Source organism: Salvelinus fontinalis, chromosome 19, assembly GCF_029448725.1.
Source record: "Salvelinus fontinalis isolate EN_2023a chromosome 19, ASM2944872v1, whole genome shotgun sequence".
Classification (NCBI taxonomy): Eukaryota; Metazoa; Chordata; class Actinopteri; order Salmoniformes; family Salmonidae; genus Salvelinus; species Salvelinus fontinalis.
In genome coordinates this window covers 28976167-28990513 of record NC_074683.1, presented here as the reverse complement: position 1 = coordinate 28990513, position 14347 = coordinate 28976167, and the positions used below count along the sequence as shown (strand labels likewise).

The 14347-nt window shown below is 42.1% G+C and overlaps 1 protein-coding gene across 8 annotated transcripts in view; it reads left to right on the top strand.

The window, feature by feature from the left end:
- Positions 1-14347, top strand: part of LOC129816575 (low-density lipoprotein receptor-related protein 1B-like) — a 586954-nt gene that overhangs the window by 451562 nt on the left and 121045 nt on the right. For all 8 annotated transcript variants that reach the window (XR_008753574.1, XM_055871208.1, XM_055871203.1 and 5 more), the window contains exons 45-49: positions 1699-1827; positions 2432-2551; positions 3886-3999; positions 5096-5245; positions 6665-6787. Coding sequence is in view for 7 of the 8 variants with exons in the window: in XM_055871208.1 (XP_055727183.1) it covers positions 1699-1827; positions 2432-2551; positions 3886-3999; positions 5096-5245; positions 6665-6787 (636 nt within the window). In the remaining variant the exon portion in view is untranslated. The remainder of the gene's footprint in view (positions 1-1698; positions 1828-2431; positions 2552-3885; positions 4000-5095; positions 5246-6664; positions 6788-14347) is intronic.

Genomic DNA, 14347 nt, shown 5'->3' with positions numbered 1-14347 from the left:
TAAATACTCATAAACGTGACTAAAAAATATAGGGTGGACAGGGATTGATAGACAATTTAATTCTTAATACAATTGCGTTATTACATTTTTTAATTTATCCTTACTTTTCAATACAGTTTGCGCCAAGCGAAGCTACGTCAAAAAACATGGCGTCCTAAGCCACTAAAATGTTTCGACAGAAACACGATTTATCATAATAAAAATGTCCTACCTTGAGCTGTTCTTCCATCAGTATCTTGGGCAAAGGATCCTTTCTTGGGAGAAATCGTCTTTTGGTGGAAAGCTGTCCTCTTGCCATGTGGAAATGTCAACTACGTTCGGGATGAACTGAAAAGCGTGACCAACTTTTCACATCGTTGCAAAAATAAATGTCCCAAAATCGCACTAAACGGATATAAATTGCTATAAAACGCTTTAAATTAACTACTTTGTGATGTTTGTAACTCCTATAACGAGTGAAAAGATGACCGGAGAAATATAACAGGCTAAACTAATGCTTGGAACAGGAGAGGGTCGGTGTCTTCCACGCGCGTTACGCAGCAAGAAAAGACTTGCTAGCTAAAGGTTTTTTTCATTTGTAGGGCCTGTGAACGAGCAATCGAGCCCGTTGGAATCGTCATCACGTAAAGGCATCCAGGGGAAGACGTAAGAAGTGTCCGTATAGTCATAGCAACGACAGTGCCCGTTTAAATGACTTCAGAAAAGTGGCCAACGTTTCTCAAATCTGACTCCATGTCAGGGAAATTGCTGTAGAATGGGCTCTGTTCCACTTAGAGACAAAATTTCAACTCCTATAGAAACTATAGACTGTTTTCTATCCAATAATAATAATAATATGCATATTGTACGATCAAGGATTTTGTGGGAAGCCGTTTAAAAAATTAGCCACATTAGCATAAATAGTCTAAACAGCGCCCCCATCCCCAACAGGTTAAAGTATTGTACCATCGCTGCAACTCTCGTATGGACTTGGGAGTGGCAAAGGTCAAGAGCCATGCGTCCTCCGAAACATGACCCAGCCAAGCCGCACTGCTTCTTGACACACTGCTCGCTTAACCTGGAAGTCAGCCGCACCAATGTGTCGGAGGAAACACCGTACCACTGGCGACCAAAGTCAGCGTGCATGCGCCCGGCCGCCACAAGGAGTCGCAAGAGCGCGATGAGACAAAGACATCCCAGCCGGCCAAACTCTCCACCAACCCGGATGACACTGGGCCAATTGTGCGCCGCCACATGGGCCTCCCCGTCGCGGCCGGCTGCGACAAATCCCAGGATCAAACCCAGATCTGTAGTGAAACCACTAGCACTGCGATGCAGTGCCTTAGACCGCTGTGCCACTTGGAGTCCCGAAATTTAGCTTTTTAACCAACCATACATTCAATAATCTTACAATTCTCACAAACATTTTCTCACAGTTTTTCTACTTTTTCCTCTCCAGTAATTATCTATACACTTTTATTCACTGGCAAGGACAGACTGTTTTAGGTAGTTGTAATACATTAGCACCCAATTAACTTTGTTTCAGAGGGGAATATGCAGTGTTTGTACTTTTAACATAAAGGTCATACTGGTACAGTTATAGCAAAGCCTGGTGTGGCTACTGCTAACTTTAAGACCACAGCTAAAGCCATTGTGGTGAGAAAATGCACAAACATTTGACTTAACTTGTTTAACTAGCTTAGTCATCTTCTTTTGCAGCAGAGAATTCCTCCTGCAACATCCACAAGGAGTTTGAATGCGGAAACGGCGAGTGCATCAACTATCAGTTCACATGTGATGGAATAGCGCACTGCAAAGACAAATCAGATGAGAAAATGCAATATTGTGGTAAGCAATTGATCTCATATCAGCATTTTGGTACTTCAAATCTCTCCAAGTCAACAAAAATATAATGAATGATCTACTACTACATGCAAGCAAGCACAAGCCCATTCCTATAATGGATGTGCTGTAGCCAACCATGTGGCATGAAAATGATAGCGGGGTTGGCTACAGCACATATGAAAGGGAAAGGGGGATACCTAGTCAGTTGTACAACTGAATGCCTTCAACTGAAATATGTCTTCTGCATTTAACCCAACCCCTCTGAATCAGAGAGGTGCAGGGGGCTGCCTTAATCGATATCCACTTCTTCGACAACCAGGGTTGGTGTCTATTCCATACAAATTTCAATCACTTCAGGAAGTACACTGAAATTCCAATTCCAACTAACTTCAATGCTTTTCAATGAGGAATTGTAATTTGGTGTACTTTCTGAGTGGAATTGAAATGGAATTGATCCCAACCCTGATGACATCCATTGAAGAATTGGCTAGAGAACATTCAGTGTGGGACTGCACAGTTGTTATCTAGAGGATGTCACAAGAAGAAGATTACTACCATTACCATTTCCTATTGGAAGTGAAGACATTTTCTTTTGTAATTTCACCAGATAACAGGGACTGTAGGAGAGGCTTCAGGGCGTGTGACAACCAACGCTGTGTGGCCAACAGTCATTTTTGCGATGGGGTGGATGACTGTGGGGACAACTCAGACGAGGCCTTCTGTAACAGTGAGTATGGATAGATCGACCGCTCAATCTCCCAGTCAATCCTGACCAGGTCTCTCTGTGTGTGTGTGTGTGTGTGTGTGTGTGTGTGTGTGTGTGTGTGTGTGTGTGTGTGTGTGTGTGTGTGTGTGTGTGTGTGTGTGTGTGTGTGTGTGTGCAGCATATAGCAGGCTTCACACTGGGCTGAGCCTCTCTCTCTTTAATGAGCCCCAGCATCACATACTGTAGCTCCTCAAAGACCAAGGGCCACTCTCAGACAGAGAATACTGTCTGAGACAGAAGGGCAGGATATTGGGCACAAATTTTTCAGAAAATCATGCAAAGATTGCCCTGGCCCGAATCTCCAATCTTTGTCATTCCTATTCTAATCAAGTGTCATTATTTGCTATTATTTTCAATTTAGCTTCTGTGGCTGTTATTCAGCTGCATGCAGTTGGCCCAGAGGAAAACAAACCCAGCACTCTTTAACAGGAACTTAATGTGCTTTAAACCTGAAACGAGACAATTAAGAGAGGCCATGAGGCAGCAGTAGGATTCTCTAAAGATGGATGAAGCTCCCAAGGACTGAGATTTCAGGCACATCTAGCTGTAATGACTCTCAAAGCATGCAGTCGGTTTGTTTTTTTAATGGCAAATTATCAACAACACCCCTGTTTCTATAACCATTAAAACATTTAATTATATGCATTTAAATGAAAATACCATAGTTTCCGTAGATGGTAAATCGAGCGAGAAAACCCCTTTTTACTAGATCGATCAAATATAATGTCCCTGTAGGTTTTCAGTATCTAATTTGCATTTGTTTATTAGTAGTGCAGACCATAAATGGCATTCGCATAAACTAAATGATCATTAATAAGACCTGATGTTTTTTGTTTTTCTTACCTTTATTTAACCCAGCAAGTCAGTTAAGAACAAATTGTTATTTACAATGACGGCCTACACTGGCCAAACCCAGACGGCGCTCGGTCAATTGTTCATCGCCCTATGGGACTCCCAAATATGGCCAGTTGTGATACAGCCTGGATTTGAACCAGGGTGTCTGTAGTGACACCTCTAGCACTGAGATGCAGTGCCTTAGACCGCTGCGCCACTCGGGAGTGGACTTGATGACTTGTATACCTTTGCTTGTTTTGTTTCTCACGCCTGCACGCACATAATGCGCACGTACACAAACATCTGACATCCTCCCTATCCTAGATATCCTCCCTAGACCTGATGCTAAACACTACTGAGCCATCTACCTGGATTACACTATTACCTGGTCCCTCTCTTTCTGATGAGTTGTTCCTAGCATCGGGTTTTTTCGAAGCGTTAATTTCTCTCTCCCCTCTCAGATGTCACGTGTGCATCGTTTGAATCCTCATGCCAGGATGGGAGCTGTATCCCCGGCTCAGCCTGGTGTAACCAGGTCATTGACTGTGCTGATGCCTCAGATGAAAAGAACTGCAGTAAGTTTTTTTTAAGCCTTTTTAAGGTATGGTATGTGTCATGATCCTAAAAAGTGCACTATGCTAACATGGTGACCTCATCACCATTGATGGATCGCTTGTTTTCAGTCAGTCAGCATTATCCAGATTGTAATTTCTTTGTTATTACACAGGTAAACAAGCAACTTAATGTACAGTGTTACTAGCTAGGCCTCCACCTGATTAGCAAATGATTTTCATGCAAATATTCTAAAATCCGCACTAAGACAATATGTGCATTTTCCTACCAGTGGTGTGTTTCCACCAAACAGACTTGTTGTGGATAAAGTAGTGTACACAAAATGTACTTTTTTGGATACGTTTTCATGTAAGTTTTCATGTAAGTCTAAAGTTCAATGTGTTTACATCATATTTTCAACTCTACAGATAGTTTTGTCACAAACTGCTGTGTTAAATAGCAAATGTGCCTACTCTGGTCTTGGCATGTGCGCTCTTGCCAACAGCTCACAGATACAGTGCTGGTAGGCTGTGCGGGTAAACTAGTCTACATGATGAGGTTATTATGGATAAGAGCAATAATTGTTTTATTTGGCACAGCAGTCAAGCAATTGTCATCAAGGCACCAGAATAAGACCCTTGACATTTATTGGAAAGGAGCATCAAGATCACAGTGCACCACCCTGTGAAGTTCATCATAAGTTAATTCACATGTAGCCTAAGAAACTACATGGTTTCCCGAGTCGTAGTGGCAGGACCACACACCATATCATTGCATGACTCCAAGTTTATTTGCCAGATGATGGTTATTATATCAATATTTGTGCATAAAGGCATTTCCACCGCCATTTCTCACATTATTCATTTTACCGACACAAAACGATCTCACCATGTCAAACAAACAAATGATCGGTCTGCATTTATAAAACTGTACCGAATCTTCCTGTTTCCATTACAGCTGTGGTGAGTTTTTTTTTATACGGTATGACTTTACTTACATAAAAACTGTGGATGGAAACCTGGTTAATGTTACCTTTGTATACCTTGGTGTTACCTACTGTTAGTGGATTTACAGTAGCTTGTGTTTAGCTAGCTAAGGTTAGCTAATGTTTTTGTGTAGACAACACAGACTGCTCTGAATTCTACAAACTGGGGGTGAAAGAGAAAGGCTTCATCAGCTGTAACTCCACCTCACTGTGTATCCACCCCTCCTGGATCTGTGATGGAGCCAACGACTGTGGCGATTATGCAGATGAGACCAACTGCCAGGGTGAGTCTCTTGTCTTGTCTTCTCCTCCCTTCTCTCCTCTCTCTGCCTAAGGAAGACAGATTGAGGAAGTCAGCTTCAATTAGAGAAGACTTGCATAAAATCAAAAATAATTTTCTGAAATGATTAGTGATTAGGGATTAATGATTAGGGTCAAGAGTTTCAAGTTCCTTGGTGTCCACATTACCAACAAACTATCATGGTCCAAACACGCCACGGAAGTCTTGAAGAGGGCACGGCAACACCTTTTCCCCCTCAGGAGACTGAAAAGATTGACATGGGTCCCCAGATCCTCAAAAAGTTTTACAGCTGCACCATTGAGAGCATCCTGATCGGTTGAGAGCATCCTGATCGGCATCTGACCAGAGCGCCATGTCTAGGTCCAAAAGGCACCTTAACAGCTTCTACCCCCAAGCTATATGAACAATTAATAAAATTACCACCAGGACTATTTACATCGAAGGGGGGAGCTTTGTTTTTACACTGCTGCAACTCACTGTTTATTATCTATGCATAGTCATTTTACCCCTACCTACAGTATATGTACAAATTACCTCGACTAACCTGTACCCCCGCACATCGACTCGGTACCTCCTCTGTTTATAGCCTCGTTATTATATTGTGTTACTATTTATTAATTTTTTTACTTCAGTTTATTTAGTAAATATTTTCTTAACTCTATTTCTTGAACTGCATCGTGAGTAAGCATTTCATGGTAAGGTCTACACCTATTGTGTGTAAAATTTGATTTCATTTGATTAGGGGTGCCAGAGTTCAAGTTTAGGGAAAATATAATGACCTGAATCACCACTGTATGAATATTTCGAAGAATAATACACAACGCAGAGGTCTAAAGGTCAAGAGGACTAGAATTAACGATCAATGGAAATAGTGTTTTTTCTGTAACAGGGAATTAATGATCAATGGAAATCTACATGGCACGTTCTCATTGGTCCAAATTGTCTATACATTGCGCCTGAAATGCGATACGTGTTATCTGGCCATTGGCCCAATTTTATTGCCAGGAATTCTAATTGGTCAACCACAGGCTAGGGTTGGGGGTATAAAACTACATCCTGTCTCTTTGTTCTGTGGAGAGAATCACTGAGGACAGGGGAGAATGAACATCTTAGATTAAATTGTTAGATTACTTATTAGATATTACTTGCATGGTCGGAACTAGAAGCACAAGCATTTTGCTACACTCGCATTAACATCTGCTAACCATGTGTATGTGACCAATAAAATTTGATTTGATTTGTCTACCTCTCAGCATAACATCTATGATTTGTCCTCTTTGAATAAACCTATTTTTCTCCCCGATTTGCTTTGGGGTCTGTGTTATTGAAGAGTTACATCAACTGCTAACACCACTGAATCACCTCTCAGATGACTCTTCCCTTCCATTGTTGTCGGCCCTAGTTTCCCATGGGCAGAAGTGTGAAGAGGGCCACTTTGCCTGCCCCAGCGGTAACTGCATCTCCAGTGTGTGGCTGTGTGATGGACAGAAGGACTGTGAGGATGGGGCAGATGAGTTTCAGTGTGGTAAGGCTTTGCTATGTTGATAGCCCATTACATTACAAAGATAATATTTATAAGATGGCTTGTCTGAATGACTAAAAGACATCTATAGGAAGCCAAAAATCCAGTGTATTTATTTTTTTATTTTTTTTATTTTTTTATTTATTTAACCTTTATTTAACCAGGTAGGCAAATTGAGAACACGTTCTCATTTACAATTGCGACCTGGCCAAGATAAAGCAAAGCAGATATTTATTTATATGGACAGAAAGACTGTGATTACTACGCCGATGAGGTTCAGCGCAGTAAGGCTTTGCTATGTTTATTGGACCATGTGGGTAGACACATTTCATTGCATTACAGAATACCATTTATTAGTTGGCTTGTCTCACGTCCGGCCTGCTCATTAGGCAGGATTAAGCGGCTGCCTATGGTGGCAGATTGACGAAGGCAGAATTTTCTGAGCTAAACTGACCAAGACGCACCTCCAACAGCAACACATAAAACCTCGCATAATTCTGCCCAAAAACTATGACAATTTCTCTCAACCAGTGGCATGTGGGCATTTTAGGTTAGCGCTGATGCCACCTTTTGATAAGCAGTCCCCACTTTGTTAAAGGTAGGGGCTAGGGGCGCAAAATATTTTGCTTGTCCATTCCAAGTGCGCCCCTCCAGGGTGCTGTTGGAGAGATGCAGCTCTGCAGCGCTCCACCAACATTCTGTCAAAAATAAATAAATCTAACATAAATCATGTAGCAGATATAGGATATGGTAGAAAGAGTGTGTGGTCTTTTCTGTAATCTACAGGTTGGAGATAACATGAATGACAATGTAATGAGACAGACAATTTTTACGATCAAATAGCCTAACATAAATGGCGCTCAATCAAATAAAAAATGCGCTGTCATGTTAACAAGCAACATTTCCTAAAAACAGAACAGGTCGAAGTAAAATGGACAGTATTAAATGGACAATCACAACTTTTGTCCAGGAGTTTCACCCCATTGTCATGATCAGTGGTTTCAAGTTTGTATCTGTCAATTTTTGACAAGCTAATCATAGTGAAAAAGAAAATACTTCTGCATTACCCGCTGTGTAAACACATTGCAAATTGGCTCGCAAAAACTCCTGGGTAGCTGATATTCAGAGCTTAAATAGCCAAATTAATTAGTCACAAGAATCAGGACTAATAAAGCCAATGCAATGGCCTGTTTTACACACGGTGGGCCTACTACATTAGTGGGCATTCATAAAATGTCATTGGAGGCTGACATGGTAGGCTACATCCCAGTAAGCACGAGCCGACGTCATTTGGATGTAATTTTTTTTGTCCTGCCCTGACGTCATTTTTTGGTGTTTTACAAACGTTAGGCTTACCACATAGATGGGCATTCATAAAATGTAAATTCAGGCAACACTTTGCTACACCTCAGTAAGCACGAACCGACGCCTTTTGGACATATTTTTTTGGTGCAGTTCAGCCTTGATTTCAACATCCACAGACATTGGTTTTTGATCCAGACCAAATCTGAACCAATCATAGACGTCTATATGTTTGGTTCAGATTTTGTCCGGTCTGGATCAGCCTTGATTTGGCCCAAACATAGACGTAGAACACCTATAAATTACTTATTTTCAACTTTCATTCAGAACCAAAAATGAGCATGATTTCAACATCTGCAAACATCTGTAAAAAATGGACTTTCATCATCTGGAAAATAAGTATTTTCAATATCATTCAGAACTGTCTGGACGCCTTTTCAACATTCTGAAAATGTGTATTTTAAACATACGGAAAATACCTTTTCACCACCTTTCAACTTACTTATTTTTAGACGTCTTTCCAACGTCATTATTCTTACTGGGACTATTCTAGTTTTGCGGGGGCAGCATTCTTTGGTCTCACCTATGGCGGCAGAACGGCAAGGACCGGCCCTGGCTTGTCTGAATTATTTCTAGACAACCACAGGAAGACACAAATCCAGTGTTAGCAGTGACAAATCACTAATGATTGGAGTTAATTGTCTCTACTGGATATTCTATTGTTCATCCTCATTGTGTATTTAATTGCTTGCCAAGTTGTCTGCTAGCCTACTTATGTGTATAGAGCGTATACCTCCAGCCCTGATATTCAAATAAAGCCACTTAAAAAGGACACAGGGGTGCTTTTTCTCTGGCTTTGAATTAGCATATTCTCCCCTTGTGTGTAACAGTTAATTAATTATCCATTAGTCATTGTGAATTGTTACCAGAGATGGAAACATGTGGGTTCACTGAGAAGTGGCTGACATCTGAACGGATCACATGGAATGTTCTCCCACAGTGAACTTTGACATGGAACCTTGCACATGGAACCCTCTCACCAGGGAAGACAAGAACACTTCTAGCCTACCTCTTTGATCCTTTCTAATGTAGGTGTTACTAACCATTACAAAGACTTTCCACCTAGATAGCTAAACCAAAATTGAGTCATGGTCTGGTAAATAGAATTTTCAATCAAGCAGATGACTTATTTATGTATACCGTTTATGTTTCATTACTTTTGCTGTCAAAGTGATGAAGAAGGATCTTCCAAGAGAGTTTGAGTGCCACTAAGGTGGTAATACTTATCCTGACCTGCATCACAGCTAGACTTCAGATTAATAAATGCCCTGAACTACTGAGCAATTAATTAATTTAGACAGAATGGCCCACACAAATAACACTGTCATATGTTATTAACTGTCCTGAAGAGTAAGATCATGTTTATTGAAGTGAAATAAATCACAGTAGATTGTCTAAATTAAGAGCAGAATGAGGTTTGGTAATCATGTTAACTGGGTGACTCAATTTCATCTAACACAACATGATTCTGTGTATCATCAAATGACTGAAAAACACATTCCCATTCATTTAGGTAAGTGCTTCATTATTGTTTGAATTTATTTGAATTTAAAATAATGATATTGCAAATTGCAAATGTACTGTAACTCCTTTCAAAACTAAGCAGAATGATGCTGCTGTCTAAATATCATTCAGTTTGTTAGATGTTTAGAACTGGCATTCTCAGGACAAATGGAAAATATTCCCATTTCACTGAGTTGATTACCATATAGAAAGCCAGAGCTATTGATAAACTGAAAGTAAAGGAAAAAGGTTAGAAGTAAATGTCATTATATCACTGGAAATCCAAAATCTCACAACTGATTAGATTATATACTTGTCTGTCATTGTAAAATGTCTGATGATCTTTCCCTGTACAGTGAAATACCACTGAAGCCTAAGATGTGAAATATTCACATCTCCAGAATGAGCCTTTGTCGAGACATCTGAAAGAGACAGAGGCATTGGATCTAGGCCCCCAAGTGAGGGTGGTTCTTTAAATTTAAATGAATCCAGATACTAAGGTACATATGTGTTCCTGTCTGTGCGTAGGGCTGTTACGGTGACCATATTGCTGACACACCGGAGGTCACAAGTCATGATTGCAGTCAAATTCCACGTGGTAATTAGGCTTCTCCAACCTCTGATGCTGCTGATGGTCAGGAGTAGCCTACCAAGCTTGCTAACTGCCTGGTACTCAGCATTCTCTTGTCCCTCGATTTACTCTGACATAAATGCAAATGTAATCGAAAATCGAATCAAACACTTAATGAGAGCCCATGAGCTCATGTTGCATTTCTATAAGCTATGCAATTGCATGAGAAATCTGAATTTTAATGGGCTCTATTAAAAAGAGGAGGATCCCATCAGTTTTCTGTAGGTTAGGCCTAATACACTGCTCAAAAAAATAAAGGGAACACTAAAATAACAGATCCTAGATCTGAATGAATGAAATATTCTTATTAAATACTTTTTTCTTTACATAGTTGAATGTGCTGACAACAAAATCACAAAAATGATCAATGGAAATCAAATTTATCAACCCATGGAGGTCTGGATTTGGAGTCACACTCAAAATTAAAGTGGAAAACCACACTACAGGCTGATCCAACTTTGATGTAAAGTCCTTAAAACAAGTCAAAATGAGGCTCAGTAGTGTGTGTGGCCTCCACGTGCCTGTATGACCTCCATACAACGCCTGGGCATGCTCCTGATGAGGTGGCGGATGGTCTCCTGAGGGATCTCCTCCCAGACCTGGACTAAAGCATCCACCAACTCCTGGACAGTCTGTGGTGCAACGTGGCATTGGTGGATGGAGCGAGACATGATGTCCCAGATGTGCTCAATTGGATTCAGGTCTGGGGAACGGGCGGGCCAGTCCATAGCATCAATGCCTTCCTCTTGCAGGAACTGCTGACACACTCCAGCCACATGAGGTCTAGCATTGTCTTGCATTAGGAGGAACACAGGGCCAACCGCACCAGCATATGGTCTCACAAGGGGTCTGAGGATCTCATCTCGGTACCTAATGGCAGTCAGGCTACCTCTGGCGAGCACATGGAGGGCTGTGCGGCCCCCCAAAGAAATGCCACCCCACACCATGACTGACCCACCGCCAAACCGGTCATGCTGGAGGATGTTGCAGGCAGCAGAACGTTCTCCACGGCGTCTCCAGACTCTGTCACGTCTGTCACATGTGCGTGTGAACCTGCTTTCATCTGTGAAGAGCACAGGTCGCCAGTGGCGAATTTGCCAATCTTGGTGTTCTCTGGCAAATGCCAAACGTCCTGCACGGTGTTGGGCTGTAAGCACAACCCCCACCTGTGGACGTCGTACCACCCTCATGGACGTCATACCACCCTCATGGAGTATGTTTCTGACCGTTTGAGCTGACACATGCACATTTGTGGCCTGCTGGAGGTCATTTTGCAGGGCTCTGGCAGTGCTCCTCCTTGCACAAAGGCGGAGGTAGCGGTCCTGCTGCTGGGTTGTTGCCCTCCTACGGCCTCCTCCACGTCTCCTGATGTACTGGCCTGTCTCCTGGTAGCGCCTCCATGCGCTGGACACTACGCTGACACACACAGCAAACCTTCTTGCCACAGCTCGCATTGATGTGCCATCCTGGATGAGCTGCACTACCTGAGCCACTTGTGTGGGTTGTAGACTCTGTCTCATGCTACCACTAGAGTGAAAGCACCGCCAGCATTCAAAAGTGACCAAAACATCAGCCAGGAAGCATAGGAACTGAGAAGTGGTCTGTGGTCACCACCTGCAGAACCACTCTTTTATTGGGGGTGTCTTGCTAATTGCCTATAATTTCCACCTTTTGTCTATTCCATTTGCACAACAGCATGTGAAATTTATTGTCAATCAGTGTTGCTTCCTAAGTGGACAGTTTGATTTCACAGAAGTGTGATTGACTGTGTTCCCTTTATTTTTTTGAGCAGTGTATATTTATTTCTCAAGTTTCCTAATATTAAGCACATTTCTTCTCTTTATAATAGGAGTATAGCCTACCTGGCTGGCATGCACATGAATCACGGGAATAGAGTCCTCCATTCGCTATTTAAGTGCACAGATGACATGTATTTTTTCCCCTGTCCCTGATTTGAGACAGGTGCGTGATAATGGTCCACTCTAAATCAAAACTAATTTCGCAAATATTTTATTTAGTATATGTAAAGACGAAAGTAAATAAAAAATAGTCTGATGGGTGACAATATTGGCCTATCACTTGTGAATGATGCCCAGCTTGTGTGCAGTCAGGCAAGAAACAGCGCATGCCTTTTTTTGGCAACTTTTTCAAATCATTAGTCGCAAACCTCATGTAGCCTAGCCCTAGCACTCACCGACCGGTAGCACTCACATCTGTAGCCATGAAGTGTTTTGAAAGGTTGGTCATGGCTCACATCAACACCATTATCCCAAAAACCCTAGACCCACTCCGATTTGCATACCGCCCCAACAGATCCACAAATGATGCAATCTCTATTGCACTCCACAGTGCCCTTTCACACCTGGAAAAAAGGAACATCTATTTGAGAATGCTATTAGTTGACTACAGCTCAGCGTTCAACACCATATTTTACTCAAAGCTCATCACTAAGCTAAGTACCCTAGGACTAAACACCTCCCTCTGCAACTGGATCCTGAACTTACTGACGGGCTGCCCCCAGGTGGTAAGGGTAGGTAACAACACATCCGCCACGCTGATCCTTAACACAGGGGCCCCTCAGGGGTGTGTGCTCAGTCCCCTCCTGTACTCCCTGTTCACTCATGACTGCACGGCCAGGCATGTCTCTAACACCATCATTAAGTTTGCCATTGACACAACAGCTTGATGACCAACAACAACGAGACAGCATATAGGGAGGAGGTCAGAGACCTGGCCATGTGGTGCCAGGACAGCAACCTCTACCTCAATGTGATCAAGACTAAGGAGATGATTCTGGACTACAGGAAAAAGAGGACCGAGCACACCCCCATTCTCATTGATGGGGCTGTAGTTCAGCAGGTTGAGAGTGTCCACATCACCAACAAACTATCATGGTCCAAGCACACCAAGACAGTCGTGAAGAGGGCACAACAAAACCTATTACCCCCCCAGGAGACTGAAAAGATTTGGCATGGGTCCTCAGAGCCTCAAAAGGTTCTGCAGCTGCACCATCGAGAGCATCCTGACTGGTTGCATCACTGCCTGATATCGCAACTGCTTGGCCTCCGACCGCAAGGCACTACAGAGGATAGTTTGTACGGCCCAGTACATCACCGGGGCTAAGCTCCCTGCCATCCAGGACCTCTATACCAGGTGGTGTCAGAGGAAGGCCCTAAAAAATTGTCAAAGACTCCAGCCACCCTAGTCATAGACTGTTCTCTCTGCTACCGCACGGCAAGCGGTACTGGAGCACCAAGTCTAGGTCCAAGAGGCTTCTAAACAGCTTCTACCCTCAAGCCATAAGACTCCTGAACATCTAATCGAATGACTACCCAGACTTCTTGCATTCCCCCCCCCCCTCTTTTACGTTGCCCCTGTTCTCTGTTATTATATATGCATAAGTCACTTTAATAACTCTACCCACATGTATATATTACCTCAATTACCTCGACTAACCGATGCCCCCGCACATTGACTCTGTACCGGTATCCCCTGTATATAGCCTCGGTATTGTTATTTTACTGCTGCTCATTAATTATTTGTGACTTTATTTATTGTTTTTTAGGTATTTTTCTTAAAACTGCATTGTTGGTTAAGGTTCTTGTAAGTTAGCATTTCACTGTTGTATTCGGCTCATGTAACAAATACAATTTGATTTGATTTATAGGTTTTGATAAGGTTTGTATCACAGCTAAAGCAGAAAAATAACTTCTTAAAATTAAGCACATTATTCTGGTTTACAGCGGGAGTAGAGCATAACTTTGAGAATGGCGTTTCCCGCTAATTGATTTGATTTTGGAATATTGTGCTTATAGTCTACTGTACTGCCGTGTGCACATTGCTGTGCTTATTATGTGAAAAAATAGCCTAATAGTTGATCAACATTTTAAGCTAAACTTTCTGATCTGTTGCATCAGCATAATTTGTTTTAAGCATTTGTTTTATGCTTGTGGTTGTATTCATTTGGGATCTATAGCATCCCACAACTGTCCCAGACTGTGTTTAGAATATTTATTTATATGCACAGAATAGAATAGGTTAGCTATGGTACTATAGGGGATAGTAGA